Here is a 24,835-nt window from a genome sequence, read left to right as displayed (position 1 = left end):
TATATTATTCTAAAAATGAAATTCTTTTGTTGATCCATTACATTTTCTAATTGGCTCTTACTTGTACGTCTTTATCTTGCAGTTAGCTGTATTACCAACCACTTTCCTAGATAAAAGCTGTGATGTTGCAAAGAGTGATAAATTGTGCCTTTTTCTTTTCTCATATTTATGACTATAAATATTACTATAGGGTAATAAATATCAATAAACTATAAATGGTTCCTCTGCAATTCCACTCTCTGGTTTTAATACAGGTTTTGCCAGCCTTTTAGGACTAATTGAGAAAGTCTCAGTATCTTTCTACACCATATTATAAACAAAATAAAGGAATAAACTATTTTGAAGTTTCAACAGAATTTGTCCAATGTTCTTCATTGGGTGCTTTTGGAGGATGAATTTCTGAAGACCCTTTTAAGATCTTCTGGGGATTATTAATCTATTCAAAATGTTTTCTTACTCCTGAATCACTTATACTAATTTATATTGCCTAACTATAGAAAGTAGAAAAAGAACACTAGTATATAAAGGCATTTTATATTCACTACGTAAATATAATACCATGGACAGCAAGGTAAATCTTTTTCTTTCAGAAAACCGGCATGTGTGGTTATCTCTCTGTATTCTTGCATGTCTGCACATGCATTTAATTGCCAAGAGAGTTGAATGTCAATTTGACTAATGTAGAAACCTATATCAAAATCTGGTTCCTGTGGAATGGTGCTGATATTTTTCCATCACGTAACAAAGGTGAGTATTTATACATTGAATACCTAGTAAGAGACCACCCATGGCTGCGCTCTCCTAGCCCCCAGGGACTGTTTGCACGGGTGAACCTGCAGATGCTGAGCCCCGCCTGGTGGAGCTCAGGTCTAGTCATGCAGAAGGGACAGCCTACAAACAAGCCTATGGCACATCAGATGCGAAGTCGGACAGAGCAAGAACACAGGATGGGCCTCATAGGAAGAGGGGCCTGGAAAGTCCTGTCCCAGGAGATGGACTCTGCCCTCTGGTTTCCTCCTTCTTCTGTGCCTTGGCCTCATTAGCTTTGCTCTCTGTTAGCTCTCTGATGCTTTCAAATAGATTTTCTGCTAATGTTTTGTCCATCTTTTCTAGATGTTCTCTGAAGTGTTGATCCAATTTACCTTGTCTGCAATTAGCATAAGCAGATATGTGAGGGAATTTTCTGGATCCATCATCCACGTTTTTAGCCACTTCTCTGTTATTTTAATTTCTTCATCTTTATGCCCTGCATTCTGAAAGAATTCCTCAATTTGATCATCTGTATGACAAATTTTGACCCTTTATTATGTTTTTTTGAATTATGATGAAATACACATAATATAAAATTTACCATCTTAACCATTTTGGGTGTACAGGTCAGTGACACCAAGTACATTCACATTGTTGTGTATTGTGTTTTTAAAAAATATGTAGCCTACACTGTCTTTTACTCCCAAGAATTCTTTACTGTCCCTCGTCTCTTTCTTTTCCACGGCAATTTTATGGGTGGGCTGGCCTTTGGATCTTTTTAAGGATAATAGTGGTTTTTAGTGTTATTTTCTGTGTTCTGCATTAGCTCTGTATTCTCCGAGAGGAATGATTTGCCTCTGCAGAGTTTGCCTTCTTGCTTTCATGCTACTGGTTCTTCTCAAACACCTCATGGCTCCTGACTGTATTATAGGTTCATGCCTGTAGTTGCAGATGTAGCCTGGAGGTTCCTGACCCTGCCTGCACATTAAAGTCACCCATATACAGTTGATCTGGAGCAAGACGTGGGCTCCGGCGAGGGCTTTGAAACTCACCAGGGAACCCTAAGGTGCAGCCAGCAATGAGAGCGACTTGTCAAAGCATGGGGTCTACAGTGACACACTTTCCTGGATGCAGTGAATTATCGACGGCATTCTCTGCCCAGATGCCCCAAAACAGCTCTGCTCCCAGACCTGCTGTTTCACGTTTGGGGCTTTCCAGGGATCTGTTTGGAAAACTCACTTTTTTTTAAAGCGTCCTTGCCTACTTAACTCTAAAATGTATGTCCTTACATGTATTAGACTTCCTCATCAATCCACTTTCCTCTGCCTTATATCTCTCAGATGTCCCTCTCTATCTTCTGAAGAATCTTATTTCATCTACTGAAGAGATTTTCCCCAGTTTCCCAGCACAACTATACATGTATCCTTTTAAAAAAAATATCACTTGTCTTTTTAAAGGGAATTTAGTTTGGAGAAAAGGAAAACAATTGTGCTCAGACAGGCTTCCTAAAATAGAAATTTTTATTTAAGTCTTTGAAATTTGGCATTTCTGCGATTTGGGACATTATCATGGAATCAGCTTACTGGCTCATTAGCCAATTAATCAAATTGCCAATCAATCTAATTTTCATGACTCTATACTTCAATAATTTCTGAATGAATGTCAAGGCCTTGTCAATTAATGGACAGCTTCTGTGCCTAACTTTGCACATTACAAATTTCAGAATCTCTTATGCCTTTTTTTCTTTTTTCAGTTAGAGACCATCACAAGAGCAAATATTGAACAAATGCTGCCAGGTTAAAACGTTGTGGATTGTGACTCCTACTGATTCCATCAGTATTTATTAAGCAAGCATCACGCCATCTAAGGTGCCGATTCTTGGTACGTGAAAGCCGGAAGCAGTCTTCATGACTGCCTCATCCAATTCCCTACATTTTTCAGTGAGAAAGTAATGTCCAGTGTCTCTTCTACACACTCTATTTACGCTCTATCTGTTGGTACGATCTTGTCATCACACAGCTCTACGTCACAGGTCCCTCCTGACGTTGCCCAGATCTGTATCTCTGGTGCTGGCCTTTCCTATAATGTGAAGAGTTCACTGTGCCACTGCCTCTTGACATCGATTTGACGTTGAACAGTCACCTCAAACTTAATATGGCTTATACTAGCTTCGTGTTTTCTTCCTCAAACCTGTTCTTCCCTGTAGGGGCAGAAAAGCTCTCCCTTCTTCCCTTCTAGGTTCTTTGGCTGGCCTAATAATTAAATTGACATAAGACAGACTAATAGAAATAAAAAAAATTTAATTTCATACTCATGTGGAGCCCCATAAAAATAGGAGACTCAAAGAAGTGACCAAAGCAGGAAGCTTTTATACCTTTTAGACAAAGAAACAACAAATTTGTGAAGAATTGACAAGACAAAGGGGTTTGGGCTTGGGTAGTAAATTAGTGAAGAAAGAACAAGCCTTCTTGGCCCTAAATTCTCTATTTCTGATGATAAAGATGCCTTCCACCCTCCTCATAAAGGGAAGGTACCTTTCACATGGGAGATGTATTTCCTGTTCTCAGAGTGACCAAGAAGGGCCAGAGTATCCTTCTAGCACTCGCTATTTCTCAAGTAACTTTAATTCAAAATAATCAATATGCCAAAGTGGCATATTTTGGGGCGGCATATTCTGTTCCCCCTAACTAATCTCTTGAGTGTGACTCTTGATTCACCTCTTTTCCTCATGCAAACATCCAGCCTGTTGGCCAATCATGTTGACTCCACCTGGAAGACATATTTCCAGTTGTCCCACTCTGTCTAGCCACTGCCCGGTCTAGGTCACCTCCTAATTCATTGCCTCACTGGCTTTTACTGGGCCCCAAATCCATCTTCCATCTTTTAAAAGGGAAAATCAGATCCTCTCATCTCATGTTTCTGCTTGAGGCAGTACACAGCTTCCTGTTGCACTTGAAGCAAACCCGGATGCCTGTCCCTTCCGCAGGTGGGTAAAGTCTTGAATGCTGGTGCCTCTGCCCCCCTCCCACTCCCAGCCATGTTCTCCTCTACCCAGACCCACTGTGTAACCCTAGACTGACATCTCTGGTTGGGCCTCCTCACTGAGCTCAGATGTGTGCACCCCTGCCTTTTGGACTTCCACTCCTGAGGTCTGGTGACCACCTCCAGGCCTGCCCCTCCTACTGCTCCTGCCCCAGCAACTCAAGTTTTCAGCTGCTCAGGCCAGACTCAACTCTCTTCCTTCTTTTATACCCCACACCCAGTCCAATAGCAGATCCTGCTTGCTTTAAGTAGGCCATATCCTACCCTTCACCATGGCCACTCTGGCCTGAACCAGCATCCGCTCTCTCCAGGATCACTGCCATGGCTCCTTACTGTCTCCCTGCTGCTGAACTCACCCCTCTGCATTCTTTGTACACAGCAGCTGGATGATCTTTGAAAAACCTGAGTCCAGTCACATGACGCCTCTGCTCAAAACATTCCAAGGCTCCCTTTCTCACTCAGCTAAAAGCCAAAATCCTCATGGTGATCCTCCAGGCCCTACATGAGCCCACTCCTGGTTACACCTCTGCTCACTCACTTGGCTCTAGTCACCAGCCCATCTGGCTGTGCCTGGAGCCTCACAGTTTCCTGCACTTGCTGTTTCTTCCTCCAGATGTCTGGTCTGCAAGGCTTGTTTCCTTAGGCCTCTGCTCAGGTCTGCCTAGGAAGGTTCCTCCCACAGCCCCCACTACAGTAGGTGAGCATACCCTTCCCCACAGGTTTCCTGCGCCTTTCCGCTTCCTGTGCCCTCCTTGTGGGAAGCCCTCAGGAGAACAGAACAAGAGAGCTGGGAACATGCCCAGTCCCTGTTCAGTTGCTGCCTATGTTATGGGACTCCCATTCCAATGTGAGTAGGAGCGTTTTTCCCACACCAAGCAATTCTCCGATACCAGCTGAGTCTCCTGCAATTCAACTCAAGGCTGACACCATCTATCTATCTGGGATAGTAACAGATTCCACAGGTTAAAGGCTCATTCCCACAAGACTGCTCCTACTTCAGGCACCAATCACAAGTCCAGCTTGTCACCTGTGCTTTTGACCAACAGTTTATAGATCGGGGGTTTCCATGACCCCCTCCTTGGGTTGGATTAATTTGCCAGAGCAACTCACAGAAGTCAGAGAACCATTTTAATTACTAGATCATCAGTTTATTTTAAAAAGATATAACTCAGGAACAGCCAGATGGAAGAGATGAATAGGGCAAGGTATGGGGAAAGAACCCGGAACTTCCAAGTGCTCTCCAGGCAACACTCTCCCAGTGTCTCCACATGTTCACCGACCCCGAAACTCTCTGAACCCTGTCTTTTTGAGTTTTTATAGAGGCTTCATTACATAGGCATGGCTGATTAAATCATTGGCCATTGAAGATTGATTCAACCTCCAGCCCCTCTCCTCTCCCAGGAGGTCAAGGGGTACAACAGAAAGTTCCAGACTTCTAATCACATGGTTGGTTCCCCTGGTAATCAGTAGCATCCTTAGGTCCTTTCCAAAAGTCACCTCACTGAGATAAACTCAGCTGTGGTTGAAAGGGATTTGTTATGAACATCAAGACATCTTTATTACTCTCATCACTCAGGAAATTCCAAGAGTTTTAGGAACTCTGTGCCAGGAAAAGGATGAAGACCAAATATATATTCTTCTTATAAATCACATCACACTGCCTCTTCCTACTAGGATGTTATATCCAGGAGAATATCTGTCGTCATTGGCAATTCTCTGCTGTGATCCCAGTGCCTAGAACAGTGCTGGGCACACAGTAGGTGATGAACAAATATTCCCTGAATGAGAACAATGAAAGTGACTTGCCTAGGGCCCAGCAGCAGGGCCTTGTTAGGGCTTACTCGTCCAGAGAGCCAGCCCGGAGTCCATCCAAGCCTTGATCTGGCCTGGACAGATGAGTTTGAGAGTTTAGCTGGCAGAAGACATTCAAGCTCAAAACCCCTGTGGAACAATCTAAGGGAGGTTTACACACCACTGCATACCCCTCAGAACAAAAGTAATTCCACGAGGTTCAATAGATCCCGCAGCATGGGAACTTCCAGGAATCAAGTTGAGCGAGGCCTTAGTGGAAATACTGAATTCAGATTGGTGAAGAGCAAGTGGGCAAAGATTCCAGAATTATGGAGCAGTGTGACTCACGGAGCCTTGGAATCTTAGAGTGGAATGTAGATGGGAACAAACAAGGCCCTTCTGAGAAGGCCTGTCTTCTTGCCCTGTGGCTGGGCAGGGAGTCCAGAGGGGCGGAATTAAATCAGCAATTTGATGCCAGTTCCCCCGAGGGCCTCAAAGGACCTCCGCTTGAGGACTCAGCATTTGACTTTGTAAACAGTAAACTCCAGGGTAAGGAATGAAAGGAAGGGTCAGGTAGGTCAAGTAACCACTCTGGAAACATGTGGTCTGGCTGAAGCGAGGAGACTAGGAGGCAGGGAGCCCCACCCCGGAGGCTTTGGCCCAACCTTGGGGGTACCTGTAGGGACAGGAGGCATCTGTGGAAACGGAGGGAACCAGCAGACCCCAAGCCCTCTCTGAGTCAGATGATGAAGGAAAATGTGGATCCATGTGGTCTTAGTCACTGGAAACCAGAGAACTTATGGTCCTTCATTTGTTGTTAATACTTAGTTTCAGATGTCATTGGTCCACTGTGAGATCTGGTTTCTTTCTCTGAAAATGTAGATACTTTAGCCAAACTTTTCTCTGATCTGGTCCTCGACACATCAATATTGTACCCCTAGGGAATGGCAGTGGGAGTTTGGGGGGCAGCTTGATATATGGCATGGATTCTTTTTTTAGTACCAGTACTACCCTTAGTACCTTCTCTACCCTCCTTGTGCTGGATTCTGGTAGATATTGTGGTGTGTGGCAAGGCTCCCTGTAGAAATGTGAGACCCTGGTGGCTGGATGGGGTGTAAGCCAGGGTACAGGAGGTGAGGAGTATCCTGAGAGAGGGTCGGGGGAAAAGGTAAGTGATTCCAGCAAAACTGGGGAAGCGACTTGCGAGCAGGTGCCAGAGGGAAGAACCCAAGGCCAGTAGAGGCTACTGAAGTGGTCTCTTGGGAGATGATAAGAGTGTGCCAACAGCAGGAAGAGAAACAGGGCTGGTCTGAAGGAGGAGGAGGCCAACAGCTCTCCAAATCCAGACAGGCAGTACCCAAAAGTGCACCTCTTACCCAAATCCTTAGCCGTGGACTCCTTGGCAAGAAATCCCTGCATCTCATCTCTGTGCTTCTACCGCCCTGTCCCAGCCGTGGTCCCTCTGGGGGAGAGTCTTACTGCAGAAGTGGGGACTCCCCAGTACCAGCATAGTCTTCTCTCACTGCCCACCTTTCACACACTCCCCTCTCTGATTCCCCTGAATCCCCCAACAACCTTCCTCAGTTCCTTGTCGCTGTCTGCACCATAGAGGCCACCACAGAACTACAGTACAGCACACTGGAGTATTTTGGCCCTCAGGGTTGACCAGAGAGGAAGAGAGACGGAAATAGCTGCAAACCAGAGCCTGCCTTTGCTACAGCGAAATGCCTCCTTTCAATTAAGAAAAAAAGTCCTATTTAGGGAAGTAAGGAAGGCAGTGATGGTCACGGAAAGGAAAAAGTCTAGTTCACCCAAGAAGTGAATCTGAAAGTGGGTGGAGTCTGGTCAAGGGAGGGAAAGGGGTTGAGGCGACCCAGACTCGAGACTTCTTGAGTCTCCCCAGAAGCAGTTGTCCTCGGTAAATAAGATTTAAAAATTGGAGCACTGGTATTCCATGGCTCATTTGGATTTTGATGCTAGTTGATTCCTGGAGGAGACTCCTGACCCAGGGTCCCCAGAGACTAGTCCCCTTGCAGGGCGCTGGAGGCAGGGCTGCCCAGGGACGGCGGGGCCTCTTCTCTCACACTCCTCAGCGTCCTCTCCCCTACCAAGAGCAGGGTGCCTTTGCTCTGTTCTGACACCAAACTGATGCTTCAAGGAAAGGAAACCAAACTGCTCTAAAGTTTCCAGCCCCGGCTGTTTCTGCTTCCCGCTCTCCGCAGTGTCCCCGCCGGGCGCGGCGCGGGGCGGGGCCGGGAGCCGCCGCGGCGGAAACGGCCTGGGAAGGCGCGAGTACCGGGGCTCGGTGCGGCGGCCCCGCCTGCGCCCTGCCCCGACTGCGGACAGGCGGCTGGGCGCAGGGTGGGCCGGGCGGGCGCGCGCTGACCGCCATCTCCGTGCGTCCCGCAGGCGGGGAGTTCGAGCCGCCGCGCCCGGCCGCGGGCGATGATCGTCTAGGAGGCTGGCGCGGGCGGGCGCGAGCGGAGGAGGAGCCGGCGCAGGGACACGCGGCTATGGAGCGGGAGCCGGCGGCGGCCGAGGAGCCCGCGCCCCCGGGGCGGCGGTGGCGGTGGCGGCGACGGCGGCGCCGGGAGGGCAGGAAGCGCACGGTGCGCTCCAACCTGATGCCGCCACCGGGTGCTGAGGACACCGCGGCAGGAGCGGCCAAGGGCGCGCGGCGGCGGCAGTGCGGGGGCGCCCAGCACCTGGCGGACAACCGGCTCAAGACCACCAAGTACACTCTACTATCCTTCCTGCCCAAGAACCTGTTCGAGCAGTTCCACCGCGTGGCCAACGTGTACTTCGTCTTCATCGCGATGCTCAACTTTGTGCCAGCGGTGAACGCCTTCCAGCCTGGCCTGACGCTGGCGCCCGTGCTGTTCATCCTGGCCGTCACGGCCTTCAAGGACCTGTGGGAGGACTACAGCCGCCACCGCTCGGACCACGAGATCAACCACCTGGGTTGTCTCGTGTTCAGCAGGTGAGCTGAGCGGGCCTGGCGGGGGAGTGCGGAGTCCACGCAGGGCCGGGCGCTCCGAGAACTTAGTGTTGGGCGCGGTGTGAGTGGCACTGGTTGAGGGTGATGGGAGAGCAGTGAACTCGGGACAGAGAGTCTGGCAGCCCTCGAGGGGCCTGGGGCTGAGCGAGGGCATTGCAACCGGGGTGCGGAGAGCAGGAAACGCTAGATGCCGGGGCGCGTGGCCGGGGGACGTACCCTGTCCCTGATCCTCACTCAGACCCTGCGTCCCAACCAGAGTGATCCCAGGGCTGGAATTCAGCCGCTGCTGGGCGTCCTCATTCCCAGCCGCTCCCGCCTTTTTTATAAGCAGAAAGGGGGGAAATTATTCCCAGATGCCCTGACCTGAAGTCTCTGCTTCAGTCTTTGGCTAGCCCTTGTGGGCCAGGATGTTTAATAACTCTAACAGCCAGCACAGGAGTTTAAAGCTCTGTCTTGGAGAACAGCTAGTCTTGGGACGATGGAGTGAAACTGCCACCTACTTCTGACATGCCCAGCAAAGATCAGATGAAAGGACAGGAGTAGTATCAGCAGTGTCCATTCCTTGATGTGAGCTGTGAGCAGGCCACCCAGCTGGGCACCATCCTATAGCTGACTGTTTCATTTTCTTAAAACTGATCCCAGTTTCCAGATGGAAAGACTGAGGCTCTGAGGGATTTTTGAGCCATACCCACAGTTAGTACCGGGAAGTTCCTTCTGCTGGGCTGCTCCTGCTCCTTCTCTCTCTCTGCACCTCCCCAGAGTTTTAGACCTTCAGGCTGGGCCTGTCCAGGATGCCTGCCATCTCTTCTTCCTTTATATCCAAGAGAACTGCTTGTCTGCAAATCCATCTTGGAGCTGTATTTAGTATTGGAGCCCACCTCAAGGTCACACCTCTCAGGAAGGCAGATGGTCCTGGCCACCATCCCAAGCTGAGCCCATCTTTCTCTCCTGTTTGCCTTGCTTGATTCCTCGTGTAATGGTTAATGTGAGCCCTGAGTTGGAGGACATTAACCTTGCCCAGTCTCTATCCCCTGTGAAGGTCTCTAGGAAACCCCTTGTGCTCTCAGTGGCGCACTGTTATCCTAAAAGATGGGGGTCACAGTAGAATAGGTAGGATAGCTCAGATGAAGACCGTGAATGCCCTTTCCTGCCTTTGAGTACCTCTCACCCTACCAGCAACACTGGTTGTGCTTCATACTTATTTTAAAAGTGAATAAACAGAGATTCAGAGAGGTTAAGTCTCTTGCCCAGGGCCACACAGCTGCTATGTAGTGGTACTGGAATTTGACCCAGGTCTTTCTGACAGCACAGCTTTTCCAGTATTCCAGTGCTTGTGCTTCTTAAATTTATGTAGGAATCACTTGAGGAGCTTGTTACAAATAACAGTTCTCAGGCTCCATTCCCAACATTTCTGACCAAGCTCATCTGGGATTGGGCCCAGGAAGCTGAGTATTTAATTAGCACAGAGATGATGCTTATGACCCACACTTTGAGTAAGCTGCCCCTCTTGCTCTGCCCTATTGTCCAGTCAGCAAGCATGATGTTGATGGAAAGGGCTGTGGGATTTCCTGGATCCTGTTCACCAGAACCCTGAAGCTGAGAGAGGAGGGGGCACTCCTTACTTACGCCCTCAGTATCCCCAGTGTGAGGACTCTGTCTGCCTCTGCACCGCATAACCCCGGTGGGAGTCTAGCAGGTTTGTCTTTGCACACATACCACTTCCTCTTATTACTGAGCCAGTGGCCCCTGTAGCCTCCTTTTTAGAAATACTTAGGCCTCAAGAAATATAGTTTATTTTCAGTTGACAAAGTGCTTTCCACCCGTTATGTCATTTGACCCTTGTAACAACCATCACCTACATCTTGCGGATGAGAAAACTGAGAGTGGGACCCACAAGCATTTGTCTTGACCCATGACCTTGAAAGGCTTCATGGGATTTTGAAACCTTCGTCTTCCCCTTGGACCACACCCATCCCTGTCCTCCCCTCCTCCCCTGACTGGACTTGGATTCTCCAACAGTCAGTACAGTCTGTGGGGATGGTTCCTGGAGGATAATGGTTCTTTCAGGAGAAGTTCCTCAACACTTCCCAGCTCCCAAGTCGAATTCCTTGAGTGCTTTCCTGGGGAGAGAATGGGCTTCCTCCTGGGAGGGTCCCCGGTTACATCTGTGCGAGTGTGGGAGGGGTAGTAGCTGTGTGTGGAGAGGAGGATTATCTGGAGGACAGTCATCCCCCATTCGGAAGCCAGTGAAACTCCTCCAGGCCCAGAGAGTCTGGTGTTGGTGTTTTCGTGACTGAGCTGTGGGTAGTGTGGATTTCTGAGCTCTCTCCTGTCATCTGTGAACGGTGGGTGACTTGTGCACCCGCTCATTCCAGGGTACGTGTAGCTGCTTCAGTTCCTGTGCATCAGCTCAAACCAGTGCCATGAGCTGCTCCTCACTGAGCCAGACCCCAGCCAGGCCCTGGAGATACAAAGAGCAGGAGGCTGGGTCTCATCAGAGCTTACTGTGGGGTCAGATCTCACTGGGGGGCATGTGCATGAGGGAGCCCTGGGAGGGGCTCCAAGCCCAAGGATTCAGGATGCAGGTCAGGAGAGGCCTCCCAGAGAAGGGCATGAGTCTGAGGACTAGGGAGGATGTGGCTAGACAAGGGGCGGGAGGGGCAGATGTGGCAGGTGAGGGAATGCAGGGTGGTAATGATTGGGGGGGACGTGGCAGGGTCAGGGCACCCTGAGACTGCAACTGGGTCATAACCTGTGTGGGGGCGAAGTGCGGGCTTGAAGCGTAGGATCTTAGGGAGCTAGCATCGGGACTGGCCTGAGAAGCCAGGGAAATGAGTTATTTTGTGTCACACCTTTGATTACTACAGAGACAACGGGGAGCACAGTTGTGCACCGTCCACATTGATTCTGTGTCATGTCATTGCTATGGTTGATGTGCAGAGGGGTGTTCAGTCAAAACACATGTAAATGAAGAATGAGAGCCAGTGTTAGCTGGGGAAGCCCAACCTGCTGACGCTGTCTCTGGATGGTGACTTCTCTCAGACATCCCTTTGTGTTTGGACTATGTAGCCTGCAGAGCATCAGATACTTATACCGTTATTTGTGTGGTGGTTCTCAATAACCTAGTCCTTGGGTCCCTTCTCTATGAGAATCTCTCATCAGACTTGTTAGAAATACAGCTTCCCAGGCACTCCCTCCCCAGCCCTGAGCCTCTGGAGGTGGGAGAGCTGGCGTCTTCATCACAGATTTGTTTGCACACAGAAGTTGAAGAAGCAGTCCTCTGTTTCCAAGTCCTGAGCCTGTTGTATCCTCTCATGGATTTCAGACTTTGTCTAGGAAGTCCTCCTGAGCCATGCCCAGTGGGAGAGAAATAGTGGGTGATCCTCGGAGGTCGGGTCCTGCCTGTGGCCCAGGCCTAGGTGGGAAAGGTCAGTCTGGGCATCACTTGGCTGTGGTCTAGTGGGGTGGGGCAGGCACGAGAAGCCCTTCGTGGTCACATGGACGTCCTTGGTGCTGACAAAGGCTGGCTAGAGAAACCATCTCCCTCCTGGCCACAGGTGGAAAGAAAGTGGCGTTCTGAGTCTGATACCCCCTACTCCATGCACCCTGGTGGGAATCTGGGGTGATGTGGCTTCAGGTTTCTGTTTCTGGGGGATTCGGACTTCACTTTAGCTGGTGGGCATCGGCCTCCACAAGAAGTGTCCAGCTGGGACAAGGCTAGTGCTACCAGGGGCTGGCTGAGGGGGCAGTTAGTAACCATATGGCCAAGGCTGGTGGGACTGGAGGAGGCAAGGGGAGGGGAATGGAGTCAGCCTGGAAAGTGGTGGTTCTGGTGACGGGAAAGCAGAGAGTACCTATCAGAGGAGGGCAGGGCGTTATGAGGAGACTGAAGAAGAAACATTTCTAGAAGGGGATGTTGCCAGAGAGAGGCAAAGGGAGGAAGCAGGAATGTGCATCCTAGAAAGGGCTCTCATCCACCTCCCCAGACGTAGCAGCCTGAGGTGCGGGCCCTGGGCTGAGCTCAGGCCCTGACTGGCCCGGGACAGCCTACAAGCCCCCTCCTTGGCCTGCACTCCGTTTCCTAGCTTGTATAGGGGGGTGCTGGCCCCAGGTCCACATGCCCTTTCTGGCCCTGGTCCCTTGGCTGGGGAGGGGCCGGCGCTCTTGTCCTCTGGACCTCCCTCCCTCTGCCCCAAACCTCACCTGAGTTATTGTGGAATTTTTGCCCTTTTGCTGCCATACGCTTTGTGATGACTCAAATATCATCTTATGGACACCTTTCAGCGTCTTTCTCTAGGATGATGGAAACAGGAGCGTTTCTGCATGAAATCAGCCAAGGTGACTTTCCCCAAATCTTTTGTCTCTGGACTTGGATTTGAGTGTGGTGTCTTGGTGTCTTTCTGTCACCTTTTGGGACCAGTCAGGGGTGCTCCGTGCTTATTTGAGAATTACTCTCATTGTTATCTCTTCTGATTCCTTTGATTCTCACTTCATTCCCCAGCTCACCTGGGTTGTATGTCCAACCTGCTGCCCTGGCTTCATGATTTGTTTTTTCGGAAGAGCCTGAAGTGAGACTCCACAAAGTCTTCCTTTTATTTTCTCTTCCTTTATCTTGTCTCTGCTCCCCTTCCTTCTCTTTCCTGCAGAGCCACATCTCTTCCTTGCCAGAGGCAGAAACACCTTTCTGGAAGCATGGTATTTTTGTCTTATTTGGAGTAAAAGATTTGCAAAAGCAGAGACACTAGGACAAGACCTAGGAGGTGGGAACTCGCGAGGATAATGTGAGTCCTCTTTGAGCAGGCACGTCCCTCGGGAGTGCTAGGCCGGGGACGCTTGAGGAATCATATTTGGACATTGCCTTTCACATGTCTTTTGGAAATAGCTTTTCTTTTGATACTGGTTATGTGTCATATATGACTGGGCTCATCGGGTCAAGCTGTAGAAAAAGAACCTTTCTTTCTGTAAAAACTTGGTTGCTGTCAGAAGGCAGTCTTATTCATGGGGTGGTTCTCTTTTCACTTGTTAGTAGGAGGTAAGTGTTCTGTATGCACAATTCCATCTTATCCTCACAACAGTTCCATTTCGGAGATGAAGAAACTGAAGCTCAAGACTCGATAGTTTGCCTAAAGTCCCCTGTCAGGAGATCACAGCACCATGGTTTGTGCCCAGAGTCATCCTGGGCTGGCTCCATGTTTACAGTTATTCCCGTACTTGCCACCCCAGCCCCAAGAGCAATAGGCTTCAATTAAAAAAAAAAATCTTTTTAATTTTATTAATCTCAAAGTATTTTCTAATTCTCTCGTGATTTTTCTTTGACCCACTGATTATTTAGGAATGTCTTGTTTAATTTCCACATATTTCTGAATTTTCCAAATGTCTTTCTGTTATTGATTTCTAATTTCATTCTATTCACACATATAGAGAAGTGCACGTAAAATGAACCTCTGCATGCCTGTCACCCAGTCTCACAGTTAGCAGCTCAGGACCAGCTTTATTTTAGCCACTCACTCCCTCTCCCTTCTATTTTGAAGGACATCCCAGGTATCATGACAGTTCTTCTGTAATATTTTGGTATTTATCTTAAGCAAAGCAATGACTCCTTAAAACTGAACTACAATACCATTATCATGCCTAACAAATTAATATTAATTTCTTAATATTATTAAATACCCAGCCTGTGTTCAGATTTACACTTGTCTCATAAATGACATATATTTGTTTTCGATTTGTGTGTTTGAATCAGATCCAGATAAGGTCTCCCCATTGCGATTGGCAGATGTGTCTCTTAGGTCTTCTTTCTGTTAATCTTTAGATTTCCCTCTCTGTAACTCCCTTTCTCTCTCTCCCTCTTTTTTTTCCCTTGCAGTTTATTTAGAAGAAACTGAGTTATTTGTCCTGTAGGGTTTCCCACGGTCTGACTATGCTGATTACTTTCCTGTGGCATCTGTAACACGTCCCTTTCTATTGTACTTCCTGTGAAGTGGTAGGTGGGTCTGGACACTTTATCAGAGCTTCATCAGGTTCAATTTGATACTTTTTTCATCAAAATCATGTGCGTAAGTAGTGTTCTGCACTTCCATCAAGAGGAGCATAATGGTTAGAAAAAGTAAAAGCAAATATCTGCAGTCAGATGAAAAAGGCAAGAGAATTAGTTACCTGTAAAGTCTATATGAGGAAAAAGGAGGAACATGATGTTCCCTTGTCTCTTTTTTTGTGATGTGAGCAGCCATTGATGATCATTGCCTACATCTGTTGATCTGTTGGAGGTTGCAGAATGGTGTTGGAGGTTGCAGAATGGTGATGTTCTAATTCTTTCATTATTATCAGGAATACTTTTATAAGGAGGCCCTTCTCATCTGCGCCCTGGTTTCCCTATGTCTCATGTAGGAAAGGAGAGTTAAGTGCCTGATTTGGATCACTAGCGTCTTCTAATGGGAACCAACTAGCTTTCTAAAATTTTTAAAGTTTTTATTCGAAGTAATTTTAGACTGACAGAAAAGTTGCAGTGAGTACAGAATTCCTATATACCCCTCACCCACCTTCCTCTAATTTTAATGTTTCAGTTAACTGTACTACAATGGTCAAAACTAAGAAATTAACATTAGTACAAAACTATTACTCAAACTACTTTCTTTATTCAGATCTAAACAGTTTTTCCATTACTGCATTAATAAGTATTGGTCAGTCATTTTGCATCTTGCTGTTGTATCCTGCCCCCTTGCTAACCCATTTATTAGTTCTCATTCTTGTTTTGTGGATTCCTTAGGATCTTCTGTGGACAAACATGTCCTTTTCCTGGTCTGAGGGGAAAACATTCAGTCTTTCACCATTGAGTATGGTGCTAGCTGGGCTTTTTTATAGATGCCCTTATCAGGTTGAGGAAGTTCCCTTCTATTCTCAACTTTGTTGAGTTTTTCCATTTTGTTTTTAATGAAGAAAGAGTGTTGGATTTTGTTAAATGCTTTTGCTTCATCTATTCACGTGATAATGTGGCTTTTGTCCTTTATTCAATTAATATAATATATTGATTGACGTTTCAAATGTTAAACCAATCTTGCTTTCCTGGGATAAATCCTACTTGGTCATGGTGTATAATCCTTTGCATGTTTTGCTGGATTCAATTTGCCAGAATTTGTTGAAGATTTTTGCACCTGTATTCATATGGGATATTGGTGTGTGTGAGTGAGTGCGTGTGTGTTGTGTATCTTTGTCTGGTTTTGCTTAAGGAAAATACTATAGAATAGAATGAATTGAGGAGTATTCCTGCTATTCTCTGTTTTGGAAGAGTTTGTGAAGAATTGATATTAATTCTTCATTAAATGTTTGGAAGAGTTCAACATTGGCAAAACTTCAGTCTAGGCCTCAGCATTTCTTTGTGTGGAGTTTTAAAATTCCTAGTTTAATCTCTTTACTTGTTATTTACTTGTCCCTTCAGATTTTCTATTTCTTCTTGAGTTAGTCGTGGCAGTTTTGTATCTTTTTAGGAAATTGTCCATTTCATCTAAGTTATCTATTTGCTGGCACACATTTGTTCATAATATTCTCTTTACTCCTTTCTATTTCTGTAAGGTCCGTAGTCATGTATCCTCTTTTATTAGTGATCTTAATAATTTGAGCTTTCTCTCTTTTTTCCTTGGTCATTCTAGCTAAAGGTTTCCCAATTTTATTGATCTTGTCAAAGGACCAATTTTTGGTATTGTTAATTTTTCTCTATTGTTTTTCTATTCTCTATTTCATTTATTTCTTCTCTAATCTTTATTATTTTCTTCCTTCTATTTCACTTGGGTTTGGTTAGTCTTTTTATAGTTACTCAGGTTGGAAGATTAGCTTATTGATTTGAGATCTTTTTTTCTTTGTTATTATAGGTGTTTATAGCTCTAAATTTCTCTGTAAGAACTATTTTAGTTGCATCCCATTAGGTTGGGTGTATTATATTTTCATTTTTATTCATCTCAAAGCATCTTCTAATTTTCCTTGTGATTTCTTCTTTGACCCACTGGTATTTAGGAATGTGTTGTTTAATTTCCACATATTTGTAAATTTTACAAATTTCTTTCTGTTATTGATTTCTAATTTCGGAAACTCTCACTTCACCATTCTGGCAGTCCCTCCTCCTGGTCAGTTATTTTGTAGAATTTATCTCAGTTTGGGTGGCTCTGTTGGTTCTCATGATCAGATTTGAGATTTTGGATTTTTGGCAGTAATACCACCAAAGTGATGCCTTTTTCAGCGCATGATATCAGGGGGTATATCATGCCAATATATCTGCTTATTCATGACACTAACCTTGATCACTTGATTAGGATGATGTCTGCTGGGTTTCTCCATTGTAAATTTATTATTTTTCCTTTTGTAAAAAAATAAATATACTGGGGTAGATACTTTGAGACTGTGCAGGCGTTTCATTTCTCCTCAGACTTCTGCCCTCCAACATTAGGCTTCGTTGGGGAGTCTCCCCTGCGATGATTATCATGGTGGTGTTCTAATGGTGATTTTCTTTTCCCTCATTCCTTCTGTATGAAGAGGCTTTTTTCCTTCCTCGTTGATTTATTTACTCAATTATTTATATCAGTACAGACTAATAGTTATTTATTTTCTTCTATGGGTTATGATCGAATACTATTAGAATTATTCTTGTTCCTCACAGTGATCCAGTTTTGACCATGGGTGCTCTCCCAGTCTGGCTCTTGTGTCCTTAGACGTGCCCCCAACCTTCCTTGAGTCCTTCCTTACTCTCTGGCTCTACAAGACACTCCAGGCACATCTTCTATTTTCCTTGCCCTGGTTCTGGAGTCACCCACTTCTCCTAGGGGCTACTTAGGTTTTTAAAAATTATTGTGAATTTCATGGATTTATTATGGAATTCATAGATTTAAATATAATTCACTAGTTTTAGTTCACTATAGTTGACACTATAGTTGATGATGTTCTTTGGTCAGCAGAAGCCAATCAAGCTGATGGCTGAGTCCTTTTGACATAATGTTTAATAATTTCTTTTGGTCCATATTCCAGGCTCATCTTAAACATTTCCTACCCCACTTCTGGAACCAGAAGAGGTGTTGGTATTTAATGCACTTCTTTTATAGCTTTCAGTTGCCAAGGAAGCCCGATGTGCCTGTTCCTAGTTTGCTATGCTGTGGCCCAGCTGGATCCTCACCTGATCGTCCTTCATTATGGTGATCGTTAACTCTGCAGGTTCCATCTTTCCTGGAAGGGGTCAGGTGTCTCATCTGGGGGTAATGCTGCCTGCAGGAGTGTTTGCAAATATTTAGTTACCACAGTGCCTGCTGATCTTCCTGGGACCTCATGCTCTTGGCCCAGGCTCCTGGATGGTATCAGATCCCCTTGCCTTGCTAAGGACAGTCCGCTCCACAAGAATTCCCCTGTCCCAATGACCAGTCAGGCTCTCATTGAAAAGCACTTTTGCCAGACCATTTTAAAGACAAAGCTCATCCACGTTTCTGTATTTCTTGACTTGGGAGCATTGAAAAGGGGCTGTCTGGCTGTTAGGGTTCTGTCCTTCCTGATGGGGTGGTCCACTTTTTGTTGAATTCCCATAACAGGGGAACCCAGTGTGCTTATTTGCACAAGATTTACTTTGCTATATATAGCACATTGAAAGAACTCACAGGAGAAATGGAAAGGCTATTTTGCTGTCTGCTTTTTTAGAATAGTCTTAGCTCGGCTTTCTCTGTTTACTTGGTTTGAATTTTCCCGGAGTACAGTGTGTGTGCATTGCCCTGACATACCCTCTGGTTATTTTTCCTTTGGGGACAATGTATTTTGAAATACTTTGCCTACCAAACTATTTTCATTAGGAAATAGTGAATTCTTTTGCCCATTTTGAGTCAATCAGAGACAATTAAACCCCCCTCGATGAAGTGGAACCTGTGCCAGCAGTTAGATGCTGGGTGGCCCGTGTCTCTCTGTGGCCCAGTCTCCTCATTTAAATAGGGTGGAGGATACAGTCTCTGGGTGCACTGTGAGGAGCAAGTGAGATAATGTGCAAACGGGTAGAGCCACGCTGGGCAGGCGGGTAAGTGTTTGAAAAGGTTAGCTGCAGTTCATTATTATGACTATACTACTATGCTTGATTATTAGTGTTACCAAGATCTTTTGGTTAAAATGTTTCTAAACATTATCATTACACTGAAGTACATGTACTTCCTGCCAAGACAAAGTGCTTTAAGTGTGATTTGCCTGTGTAGTTTTATCATGGGTGAATGTATAGGTTTTGAAGAGCATTTTGAAATATTGAAAACAGTTCGTGCACCCCCATTGCTAACGTCACGGATCCCGTATAATTTCCACATCAGCGCTTTTTGAATGAAACGTCTGCCCCCAGAGGAATCCAGTACCTGAGGGGTTGATGTAATGGAAGGAAACCCAAGTTGTCACCAGACATTTGAGCTGGGTCCTCTGTGGGGTTTAGACCTTTCTTGCTGCTCTTCTGTCCCGCCCTTTGTTTTTGTGCACTTCTAATTAAGAGTTACAAAATATCAAATTCAGGAGATTGAATTTTGGTTCTAAGTTCTACTCTTTGTCAAAATGCGACCTTGGGACTCCTGGTGGTCTCTGCAGAAAGTGTGAGCTGCAGATGGGGAGGCGAGTGTGGCCAGTGCTCGGTGGCATCCTATCCATGGCTGAGGCTTCTTGTCCCGCCAGCCTCGTGTGGGTGGCTCCCAGACACTGGCTGTCACCCAGCAGTTCCAGTTGTCCCAGTGGGTGAGTGGGTGGAGGGTTGTGCCCTGGGTTTACTCAGAGGGTATGGCCACCATCCTTTTTCTGGGCTTTTCTCTTTAGTCCCCAGGGCAGAGAGACAGATGGGGCCACTCCTGTTGCCCTCTCCCAAGTTGGAAATTATTTTTATTTCAGTTACAAAACCCATTCATTCTCTATATCTTGGTCATCTTCAGTGCACAGTGGCTTAAGAAATCTATTGACTCAGAAAACTCAGAACACGAGGCAAAAAGACACTGCAGGAAGAGAGAGAGTTGTGGGCAGGGAGGCAGCAGTTCCTCTCGGGATGCTCTCAGCTTGTGACTGTCTCTGAACAAGCCATTTTTAAAGATAAATCCAAGGGATTTGTTTCAGAATAGACAAATAAGGGCCACAGATGTCCCCTCTCCATTCAAGTCTCGAGGTACACTTGGTATTTATTTATCTTCTAAAAGAGAGTACTTTTATTATTTTTTTATTTTTATTTCTTTTGAGGAAGATTGGCCATGAGCAAACATCTGCTGCCAATACTCCTCTTTGTGCTGAGGAAGCTTGGCCCTGAGCTAACATCTGCACCCATCTTCCTCTGTTTTGTATGTAGGATGCCTGCCACAGCATGGCTTGATAAGTGGTGCTAAATCCATGCCCGGGATCTGAGCTGGTAAGCCCTGGACTGCCGAACTTAACCACTGCACCACCAGGCCAGCCCCAAAGAGTACTTTTAGTAAACTGCATGATAGTTTATTAGATATGCTTTGTTCCACAAGACTAATTGGCAGAAACCTAGGCAATAACATTCATATTGTAATTGTTATCATCGGCATTCTTTTCTTTATTCATTTTGCCGTGACAGACTTTAGTCCTAAAGTCAGATGTGTGCATCTTTTCCTGGCACTTAAGTGGCATTGTGACTTGCGTTGTAACATTTTCCATTTACAGTTCTCTTTTGGAGAGGAAATTGTTGCTTTTAAGTGGGATGGAAAGTTTGATTCATTACATTGAAATCTGGTTGCCGTGCTTCACACTGGTGAGCCTGCTGTGGCTGGGACACCACGCTTGCTAGCAGAGGCCCCTGGTGTTCTTTCACACGGAGTTGAGAATTAGAGTTGAGTTGAGTCCCAGTGCAGAGGCTGCCCCGTGGGGAGGGACGTCTTCATGTGTTGTGTAGATACTGTTGATCACTGTAAACCTCCCTGCTCTGGTCTTCCTTTCTTCCATTCACTCTTCCAGTTTTCCTCCGGTTAATTCCTCTGTGAAGTGCGTGGTGGGACTTAACAGGAATTCCTTCAGTGTGCTACACCAGGCTGGGAGAAGGGAGTGTGCACGGATGGAGGGAGCATCGTGTCTGTAATTCTTGCCTCTATTCCTAACTAGTGACATCTTCTCGCTTTTTCAGTCCTGTGTTAACCATGTCTTTTTATTGCCTATATTCTGATGCTTTGATATCTGGGGTCTTGCTGACTCTGGAGGGATGGCTTCTCTCAAGATTGGCCAGTTCCTGGAGACAGCAGAAGGCTCACGTGTGAGTGCACCTTCCACATGCAAACCAACCAATCAGAGCCCACAAGAGTGGGCAGTCTAGGCCACTATCCACCTGCCTTAATCACCCCAGGGCCAGTATCAGACAGCTAGGGACAGCCCCTATGCCCCAGAGTCCTGAAATTATTCCTAAGTTTGCTTACCTTGCCTTGCCCATTACTTCTTGTGGAAACCACAGTAAAGGCTCTCGCCCACATTTTCCTCTCGCTCCCTCTGCCTCCTGACTGAGCCCCTGTGCTTCCCCAGGTGGCCCCCTGTGGTGTGGCATGCCCGCTCCTCTTGGGAACCCTGTAGTAACTATCTTTGCAATAGCGCTCATCCTGATCTGTTGGCCTGGCTAACCCTGAGTAACGATAAAGCCTGCATTTTAAGGCATGCCCTGGAGCTACTCCCCTCAGACCCTCTTCACCTTCCTTGTGTATCTGACTTCACTTCTCGACTTAACTACTCTTACCTTTGTCAGGGCCTCACCTTTGGTCCACCCTCCTCATCGCCACCAGAGCGATCTTTTTCTTTGAATCTTGGAAACTTCTGGTGAAACCAGATGTCACTCCCACTCAGCACTCTGAGCTGCAGCTCTGGAGCTCCTTGCCCCGGGTCCCGGGCACATGCTCTCCCTGCTCTGCACACGCCCGGAGCCCCCTCCCCACTGCCACCCTCTCCCATCTCCAGCTCTTTTCTCTGAGGCCCGTGGCCATTCCCTCCTACTGCTGCTCCTGCTGGGAGCAGGAGTCCCTCCTCCATATCTGGTATTAGTGCCCTCCCTTGCTCTGCTGTTTCCACGGGCAGAGTGCTCTGTCCTACCCTCTGGGCCATTCTGGGACCAGCCAGTCTTCACTGTCCCTGTAGTTTTACCCCAGAGCAGAGCCTCAGCATCTCTGATTGAATGAAGAGACAAATGAGTGAACTAATCCTTGTGATATGTGAGTCATAGAATGATGAATAATAACCCCCCAAGACATACCCATGTCCCCATCCCTAGAACCTGCGACTCTGTTAGGTTATGTGGCACAGGGGGATTAAGGTCCGTGGCAGATGCAATTAAGTTTGCTAGTCAGTGACCTTGAGATGGGAGATTATCCTGGATTATTTGAATAAATCCAATCTAATCATGAGTTCTTAAGAGTGGAAGAAGGGGAAGAAGAGAGGGCAGAGAGATGCCATGTGAGAAGGACTCAGTTTGCTATTGCTGGCTTTGAAGATGGAGGAAGGGCCACAACTCAAGGAATGTGGGTCCCTCCAGAAGCTGGAAAAGGCAAGGACACGGTTTGTGTCCTGGAACCTCCAGAAGGAAGCTTCTCTCAAGTAGCTCTTTGTAGTGATGCCATCCTAGACCACTGAAAGAACATTGCACAGGTCAGTTGCACATCAGTCCAGTTCATTCTCATGATTTTTCTTTTATCTAGGGCTACTTGATGAAGTTTAAAAGAACCTCATGCACCACTAATGCCCACCATGTGCACAGAGGGACTGTCCTTCCCCCTGTGCTGTGGGATTGGTTCTGGTGGTCGAGGCCCGTGAGGTGCTGGGTGTCTGACTCTGTCCACTTCCTGGGCCTGGCAGGGTGGCTGATGGCATAGATGGTGTGCTTACATGGGGCATGTCACTTCACATGGGGCAGTCTGAGCTGTGCTGCACAGGCACACTGGCCACCTTCTCTCCAGTGTGTTCTTGCTTGCGCTTTACTTAAAAAAAAAAATTGTATTGTGGTAAAATATACAGAACATAATATTTACCATTTTAACCATTTTTAAGTGTAAGCTTTAGTGGCATTAAGTGCATTCACATTGTTGTACAACCATCACTACCATCCATCAGCAGAACTTCTTCAGTGCCTGAAACTGAAACTCTGTTCCCATTAAAAAACAACTCCCATTCCCCCCTCCCCTAGCCCCTGGCACCCAACATCCTACTTTCTGTCTCCATGAATTTGACTACTGTAGGTACCTCGTAGAAGTGGAGTCATACTCTCTTTGTCCTTTTGTGTCTGGCTTATTTCACTTAGTATGTCTTCAAGGTTCACCCATGTTGTAGCATGTGTCAGAATTCCCTTCTTTTTTAAGGCTGAATAATATTCCATTGTATGAATAGACTACATTTTGCTTATCCATTCATACGTCGATGGGCACTTGGGTTGTTTCTGTCTTTTGGGTATTGTGAATAATGCTTCTCTGAACACAGGTATGCTAATATCTGCTTGAGTGTCTGCACTTTACATATATGGGGATGTTATGCACAGATTTCATGTGGATGCCTTTTCCAGGGGCTGTATCAGGGCCGGAACAGTCAGGGGTGGTGACTAGAACAGTGTGAATGATGGAGTCTTTTCCCACCATTAGTTTTTGTGTTGCTCTCGTGAACTCTGAGAAGGTTGCATCAGCCCCTTAACTTGAGGTGACACTGCCAATGGTAAGGTGTCCAGTGGCCCTGGCCAGATGTTTGCTCACCTTACTTGTCACCCCCTGGATGGGTGCACACAGCGAGCTTGGCAGAGTTGCTGTCAACTTAGACTGGGTCAAGTGCTGCTTAGTGGTCTTGTCGCCTAGATGTTATACCTCCTTTATCGTTGAGCTTGAGTTTGTGCCATGTGGGCACAGCTGTGGGCTCGCTGCAGAGTGAGGAGCAGTGCCAAGAGCTTGGGGCTCGCTCGCTGGTGGAGGAGGCCGGGTGTTATCACCGCCAGTCTCATCGCTGATGTGGCCCCTGATGCACACACTGGACAATGGGCCGTGCTGACTTCTTGATTTTGAAGGCATGACTTGGTGTTCATTGCCTTTTGTCAACTCTTGCACCTCTGTCTCCCTTTTCTGTTATTTTTAGTCTATGTCCTTTGTTCACGCTTTGGTTCCTGGCAGTCAGAGTGAGAAGCTGCCCGTTAGTGTATCTCAGAGCTTGTGAGACTCGCCAGGTGAGGGGTGTGGAAGCTAAGGTATTTGCTTGGTGAGTGTCTACCATGTCACTGAAGGTGCCACTTTCTCCCTGCATTTGGAGGTTTCTCCTGGATCAGTTCAACCCTTACTAGGGCCCTCGTTTAGGGCTGTGCCCCTCCTGGTCAACTCCAAGGCACTCTATAATTGACGATTAGAGGAACAGGGTACTGGCCAGACCTCAGCATCTATCATTGAAGACAAAAAGGAGCTCAGAGCATCTCATGTGTCCCTGATGTTGTCGCACCAGCTCCCAACCCCCATAGCCCCAGTCCCATTCCTTGTCTCATTTTATAGGTGGGGCTAAGCCTGTCCCCAGAGGGCGAGCTTATGGGTCCACAGTTCCAGCTGTGTTTCAGCTGGGGAGCAGAACCAGATCTGCCTGCCTCATGGCATGCCCACAGCCCTGCACCCAGCAGCTCTTTCTCCACCTCACCCATCATTCTTTTTTTTGGGTAAGGAGGATTGTCCCTGAGCTAACACCTGTTGCCAATCTTCCTCTTCTTGCTTGAGGAAGATTGTCCCTGAGCTAACATCTGTGCTAATCTTCCTCTATTTTTTGTATGTGGGACACCACCACAGCATGGCTTGATGAGTGATGTAGGTGTGTGTCTAGGATCTGAACCGTGAACCCCAGGCTGCCAAATTGGAATGTGAGAATTTAACCCTTACACTACTGAGCTGGCCCCTCACCCATCATTCTCACTGTGTGACTGTAGAGGCCTCTCTGAAAGAGGCTGGTTCTAAACCTCCTTTTACCAAGGAGTGAGTGCTTGCTCTACATACATTTTAAGAGCTTGCAGGAACACAGAAATTGTTTTTAAAGGAAAAAAAAATCACGTATTTAATTCCCTTTTGATTACCTGAGAACTTAATATATCTCTTCAAAAATAAGACATCATAAAAATGACTATATTAGGGACATGGTGATAAGTAGTAAAATCTCTCTTAAACTTCATTACCTTAGACAGGATCCCCTGTGTAGGAAGGCCTGTAACTGTTCCTTTTATTTACTTCGTAATTCAACTTTAGGTTGCAGTTTATTAATCCTCCTTTTGTAGAGGGTCCA

General features: G+C 46.7%; 1 protein-coding gene across 1 annotated transcript in view; it reads left to right on the top strand.

The window, feature by feature from the left end:
• The first annotated feature begins 4,932 nt into the window (after positions 1–4,932).
• Positions 4,933–24,835, top strand: part of ATP10A (ATPase phospholipid transporting 10A (putative)) — a 179,836-nt gene continuing 159,933 nt past the window's right edge. Inside the window, 2 exon segments of the mRNA XM_070572238.1 lie at positions 4,933–6,132; positions 7,993–8,563. Of these exon segments, the coding sequence (XP_070428339.1) occupies positions 5,913–6,132; positions 7,993–8,563 (791 nt within the window). The 5' untranslated portion in view covers positions 4,933–5,912.

Source organism: Equus przewalskii, chromosome 1, assembly GCF_037783145.1.
Source record: "Equus przewalskii isolate Varuska chromosome 1, EquPr2, whole genome shotgun sequence".
NCBI lineage: Eukaryota > Metazoa > Chordata > Mammalia > Perissodactyla > Equidae > Equus > Equus przewalskii.
Note: the sequence above shows the minus strand (reverse complement) of the source record. Positions and strands in the feature narration are given on the sequence as shown.